This window comes from Cibotium barometz, chromosome 34 (assembly GCF_041138505.1).
Source record: "Cibotium barometz isolate CiBa-2024 chromosome 34, ASM4113850v1, whole genome shotgun sequence".
NCBI lineage: Eukaryota > Viridiplantae > Streptophyta > Polypodiopsida > Cyatheales > Cibotiaceae > Cibotium > Cibotium barometz.
The window spans coordinates 23,260,308-23,266,946 of NC_141079.1; the positions used below are offsets into that span (position 1 = coordinate 23,260,308).

A 6,639-nucleotide genomic window follows, 5' to 3' on the forward strand; every position below is an offset into this window, starting at 1 on the left:
GCGAATTGGTCTTCATAACAGCATCATTTTATAGCTGTTGAAGGCAACAACAATTAAATAGTCTTTAATAAGTTGCGTACCAAATCTGTACCTTCTTGATACCCCTTGCCAACACTAATTACCATATGATTTTGCATTAAACCATTCAACAAGATGCCAACACTAATTACCATATGATTTCGCATTAAACCATACGGTTGCATTAAACCAAGTATCTTCTTAAATCGTGCTAACAATTAGAATGTGATTAGCTTTACAACAAACAAAGTAGGTCCCATGGAGAGGACATAATTTGCTCAGGACCATTACCACTTTTGTTCTTAGCATGCTTCCAAGAGTTATAATGTTACCATCTTTATTCATAACATGTTTCCAAGAGTTGTAATGTAATTCCCATCTTAACCAAGTATCTTCTTAAATCGTGCCAACAATTAGAATGTGATTAGCTTTACAACAATAAACAAAGTAGGTTCCATGGAGATGACATAATTTGCTCAGGACCATTACCACCTTTGTTCTTAGCATGATTCTAAGAGTTATAATGTTACCATCTTTATTCATAACATGTTTCCAAGAGTTGTAATGTAATTCCCATCTTTAATCTTAGTATGTATTCCAAGAGTTATAAGGTGATTAGCATGCGATTAGATTTAAACTAAGCCTCGTTAACTTTGGGAAGTTTTCTTGATCTTGTAACAAACTATGCGTTTGCTTAGTCTCTTTAATCCAACAAAGCACTCTAATGCTCCATATCTTGTAGATTGGAGGCCTTTTCCATGTATGTTGCATATTAAATCCCATAACACCTTGGCAAAAAGATGAACAAAATAACCCCCCCAACAATCAAGAAGGCAACAAGATTGATATTTTTTTTTGGGTATTAATAAATCAAGAAGTACACCATTGGGCAAGCACTGCTTTTTGCAGTCTCTTTTCTTTTTGCAAATGAAAATCCCAACTCAAAAGCAGCTAATTAAAACAAAACAATCACCACTCTTGGCTAATATACAGTTGTTGCAAAGCCTTCTTTTCTCCCCTCCTGTCTAGATGATTAAAAAACCCCTCTTGGTTCACATAGCCGTGAGATGCAGGTGGCCATGAATGTGCTCATAACCATGCAGTGGATCCCTCCTCATGAATCAAATGCTAATTGACGGCTAATTAAGCTAATATCTTCTTTGCCTTTTTGGGTTAAAGACTATTTCCTGTAAATCAATACTCTCCTCAAAGGGTTTTGAGGCAAGATAATGGCTTCTGCTGCTGTTATCCACACTGCTGTTGTCTTCTATATGATACACTACTGTGTTTGGGCTAAGAGGTGACTTTGTTTGCCCACTTAATGATAATGTTGGATATAATGGATCAACAATTAGAGACTCCATTAGCATGTAGCAGCTTCTCACCTTTTCCTGCAAATCAAATACACAACCTTAGTTAAACACCACATTAGACAGTCGCATCTTTTTATAGGATTCAGCAAAGAATATGATCAACAGAATCTGAGAGTCCAGTGCATATGTAGTGCACTTAAACACTCAAAAACTGCACTTAGTGAGTCTCGTCTCCCTTAATAATTAATTTGTAAGTGATTAATTTAGCAGTATTGATTAGAGGTGAATACTTGAGGGAGTTTATTTAGACTTACTGCGTCCAAGGGAATGTATTCAAGGAGTAGGAGCTTCAATTGATCGGCTTGAACTGGAAGGGCTTCCTCCAAAGCGCAGCAGATCGAGGTTGCTGCTAGGACAGAAGGCTCAAAATCGAGAAATTCAATTTCTGCAATTAAGAATCAAAGGATCAAATGCTTGCATAGAAAGGATGATAAAGCTAATTTATCCATGTCAATAGAACAGAATCAAGCAGTAGCAGAACTAAAACTTCATTTAAAAATATGGATGATGAGCTAAATTATCCATAACAAATTCAATTAAACGGGAATAAATTACTAAACAGATTAAGATTAAGAGCGCATTTTAAAGAAAGATTTAGGGTATGTAATTCTTACCTGCAAGTGTTGGTAAAAGGAGCTCTGAGACGCGTGCCATTAAGGAACTCTTCATATGTTGGCTGAGATCAAAGTGGTTTATAGCCTTCTCGACAAATGCAAAAGGAGTGACAGATCTTAATCTCCATCCGACGGCGCTAAGCACGTTTAACTCCATTCTTTGGACCGTCTTAGCTTCAAACAGATGCTCCAAACCATCTGTCTGTGGCGCAATTAAGCATCTTGTAATCAATGATTATGCCCAATAATCATGATAATAAGAATAACAATCTGCATAATCTTTACCTTTACAATCACCGAGAAAATATAAACTGCATTTTCACTATTAAAAGTTTCATGATTTTGACAATAATTAATAAGAAGCACGTACATATAAATCAAGCAGGGCCGGAACTTCAACTTCTTCCATCTTGGCAGCGACAGAAAGGCAGGCAACAGAAAGAAGCTCCATCATCCACGCCTTCCAATGCTGCATTAAACCCATAATTAAGTGAACACTTAACTACTGTAGCCACATTGAACGCTACATTAATTGCATATAATGCAAAGATTAGCTCCCTTTGGTTGCAGATTAGAGTGGCTTACCAAGCAGAGGTTCTTCTCAAGGTAGCGGTCCAAGTAGTTTACAGCCAGAGCCGCTGTTAATGGGTTGAAATTTAGGATGAAATGCGCCTGCATGAAAGCCCATAGTATTGCTGTTTATTTGCAAAATCTGTTTAACCCGAGATTATAATTTCTTTAACACAAAAATTTCCGTCGCTATGTTAACGATTTTTTCTAAAGTCAGCCGTTGGCTCTCTACTGTGGATCGTCTGATTTACATTTTAATTAAGCCGCTTCTGTTAAATGTAAGGTTAATCAAGAATCTAACGCTTCTACGTATGCAAGATTAAGCAAGAAATGGTTCGGCCAAATGTGCTGTTCTGGCTGCAGTTGCCTGCATTGCTACCTTGATTATCCAGCGAGCTGCATTGCACCGAGCTTGGCAGAGCAGCTGGTTGGAGTGGAGCTCCGCGGAGTAGCGCTCTTCCGGCGTGTACTGTGCTTGCTTGCTGAGAAGAAAAGCTATGGTGAACGCATCGTCATCAAAAAAAGAGGGGGGCATGTCGAAGAAGGCAGAGGCGCCATGACTACCATCGAAAGAAGAAGAAGATGGAGCTGTGTAAGAAGATGGGGAGGCTTCTGCGGTGGAGAGAGTGGGGCTGTTGATGATCTCTTCACAGCAGAGCAAGCTAAGCTGAAAATCCATAAGCACCACGAAGAAGAAGAAGAAGAAGAAAAGAAGAAAGAGGAGGGCAAAAGAAAAGAACGAAACGCGAAGCGGGCACACAGAGAAGCAGCTATGGCGAGGAGAGAGACAGGAAGAGAGGAAGAGAGAAGCTGAAACAGGCTTGGGTTGATAGAGCTTGGCCTACCAGTCTTCCTCTGTGGCCCTCTCCTTCTCTTACAAAGGGCAAGGCACTCTGAAATAGAGAGAGAGAGAGAGAGAGAGATGCGCCCATATAGAGGTGAAATTTTCTCCTGAGGAACCCTATGTGATGGTAATCTCTCTCCACACACACACACTCTCACCCCCCCCCCCACACACACACACACACGCACACACTCACCCTCTCTCTCTTTCTAACCCGTCCTTCTCTCTCTTCCATGGGACTCTCCCCCCTCTCTCTCTCTCCTTTTTCTCTCTCTCCTCTTACATACATAACACACACTCTCTCTCTTTCTCTCTCTCTCTCTTTCTCTCTCTCGAGGCTCGAGCCTCTTACCGTAGACACTCTCTCTCTAGAGACCCACTCTCTCTCCTCTCACCCCTATATTATTATTAAATTCAGAACACGATCACAGAGGAGGCGTGCAAGCAATCAACAACAAAAAAAAAAAAAAACACAAAAAAACAAAAAAAAAGGGGGCCGAACACAAACAACACACAGCGTCGCCCAACTAACCAATTGCTAATCTCCACACACACGAGCTAATTACCAATTATCTTCTTTCTTTTTCTCTCTAATCCCCCCCCATCTTAACCGTGGACCTGTTAGCCCACGGATATTTAGTCACACTGGCACAGTGTGGTACCTACACACACAGGCCTGTGTGCCCAGTGCCCTCAATTTCAGCATTAAAAAGGATGTTTCACACATATTCTATCAAAACACACACACACACATATATATATATATATGTGTGTGTGTATATATATTCCCAAAAAAAAACCCAAAGCTAACAAAGAGTAAAATTGGCACCCTTCACTCCCCATGATCTTCATTCTTCTTCTTCTTCTTTTGAGAAAGGGTACTTTAATATTAATATGGTTTAATTACACAAAAAAAAGATGAAGTTGTCACCTCACTACCCCAGGCTAAATAATGAGAAGTTGCATCTTAGCACAATCCAGCAACTCATAGCTAAAGGGGCCACTTAAGACTTTTAATTCTGCTACAAAAGCTTCCTCCTTCCATTCATGGCGCTGCATACTTCTTGAGCCTACCCTCAATTACTTCTTTCTGCTTACATTTCTAGAATAACTTGGCTATTTATCTAGGCTGTTTGCTTAAAGTGATCTTTCCATAAAAAAATAAGTCCATCAATTAGATCCAATTACTTCCTTTTACTTACATTTCTAGAATACAATGGCTATTTAGCTATGGCTGTTTGCTCTAAGAGTGCTCTTTGCATAAAATAAGTAAGCAATTAGATCAAGTTTACTCTTCATGTAGGGATCGAAGAAAACATTGGAAGTTCTACCATGCACCCCTTTTGTTAACCCACGCCTATTTCTCTTGGTGAGAACGAAAATCTAACTAATTACATCTATATATATATTAAAGGGCTTGCACATACGCCCTTCTCTTTTAACATTTGAAAAATACACCTGACCTCTGCCCACCACGACCAGCCTGCACACCTCCCCTTCTCTTCTGGGGTGAAACACATTCCATGCAACCTGTGTTTCTTTGTTCGCTCTTTGCATACCTTGCCTTTAGAACGCAGGGTCTCCGCCGCTGCTGCGGAGGTGGTAGAAGGAGGCACTACTCAAGAGATTGCGCCAGGGTGAGATGACACTGCATGCAAACGAGCGTGCACCTTCTCAACCTCCTCTTTTGGTGCCCACGTAGAAGAGAGGAGCAAGAAGGAGGGCGCAACCAAAACCTTTCTTTCTGAAGATCGACTATGGCGGGAGATTAATGAGAAAGTCTGTGCAGAGATGTCATGGGGCACGCGGGGAAGCAAATCATGAGACCAAAGGAGCCCACAACTGAAAGCTTTTTTTCAGAGCTCCTCCTCTCCCCAGCACGTGCGCCTTCTCGACGCTCCAAATCTCATGGCGTGCACCATTCATGGACAGTCAACAGTAGGCAGCCAAAAGTAAATGCATCTTGATTAAGTGTTAAGGCTAGTTTCCTTCCGCGGCCAAGAGCCTATTCCGGTAATAAACCTGCTCCTTGCACCCCACTGTGTGATTCACCCACTCACCATCTCCATCAAAAGCATCCCGAAGCTAACACTTCTCATCTATTGACCCCTCCCGGTGTGAAGTAGCTTGGAATGCCTCTCATCGATCTCCAACTCTATCTGCTCCTCCTCCATCCGCATGTTATATATGGCGCTATTAGCATGAGAAGAAGAGACTGTGGAGCTGGAGGAGGGGGTTCGAGGGAGCTGGTCATTTTCGGCAAACCTCACACTAAGGGGACCCGATCGAGACACAGTTGCACCAGCTGAGGTGGTTGCTCAGATATGAGATATTGTCTTGCAAGTGAAATGGAATTATGAGGTGATGGAGAGGCACCGGCTACTTCACCATGTTTTCCAAGTTCGGCTTCTTCGTGCAAGCTATTGTCGGATACAAGTGGTGCTGGTGGGTGGAGGGGGTTGCAATGGCCACGGGAGGGCCACGGGAGGAGTGGAGAGCGAAGAAGCAAGATGACTTGAAGCAACATTAGATACATGTGGTGTTGGTGCCCCAACAAGGGTCCCATCGAGAATCTCTCCGACCACTTGGCCAACCCTGCTGTCCAACAATGCTTGGCCGACCTTGTCGTCAACAATGCTTTACAAGTATTCCGTCCAAAGCTCCAACGAGTACTGCTTGATGTGCTTTGTTTGTTAAGCTCTTTTTACTATACTATATCTAAGAAGAGAAGAGTTCATGATCCTACATGTTGTTGTATTTCTCTCAAAAGAGATCAACCGTCAGGCATCTAAATACTGCACACAACTCGAAAAAGACTAGAAGTATGCTAAGTCCCTTTTGAGATATGTGTGTGTGTGTGTGTGTGTGTGTGTGTGTGCCTCTCTCTTAGTATGATGGTTTTTGATATGTCTGTGTGTGTGTGTGTGTGTGTGCGCGCGCCTCTCTCTTAGTATGATGGTTTTTGATAGATGTACGATTTTCTCTTAAAGAGAGGAAAGCTCAAGTGAAGGCACTTCTCTTTCTCTCTAAGTGTTTTCTTCCCCTATTACACCCTCCCATCCTCAACACTAAAGTATACGGGGTCGAAAGCCATGGGATCACATGTGTACGTACATATATACACACACATGCATGATCACACAAATACATACAAACATACACATACATAAGCATAGACATCCATACACACACAAAACATATGTCTAACTTTGAATTTCTT

General features: G+C 41.7%; 1 protein-coding gene across 1 annotated transcript; it reads right to left on the reverse strand.

Moving 5' to 3' along the window:
* Positions 1-866: 866 nt before the first annotated feature.
* LOC147618801 (cyclin-D2-1-like) lies at positions 867-3,397 on the reverse strand. The gene is made up of 6 exons (XM_086774486.1): positions 2,955-3,397; positions 2,591-2,677; positions 2,376-2,474; positions 2,006-2,207; positions 1,646-1,776; positions 867-1,409 (listed from the first exon to the last, which is right to left on the reverse strand). The coding sequence occupies exons 1-6, from the start codon at positions 3,252-3,254 to the stop codon at positions 1,167-1,169; spliced, it is 1,062 nt and encodes a 353-aa protein (XP_086630612.1). The 5' UTR covers positions 3,255-3,397; the 3' UTR covers positions 867-1,166.
* Between the last annotated feature and the right edge of the window lie 3,242 nt (positions 3,398-6,639).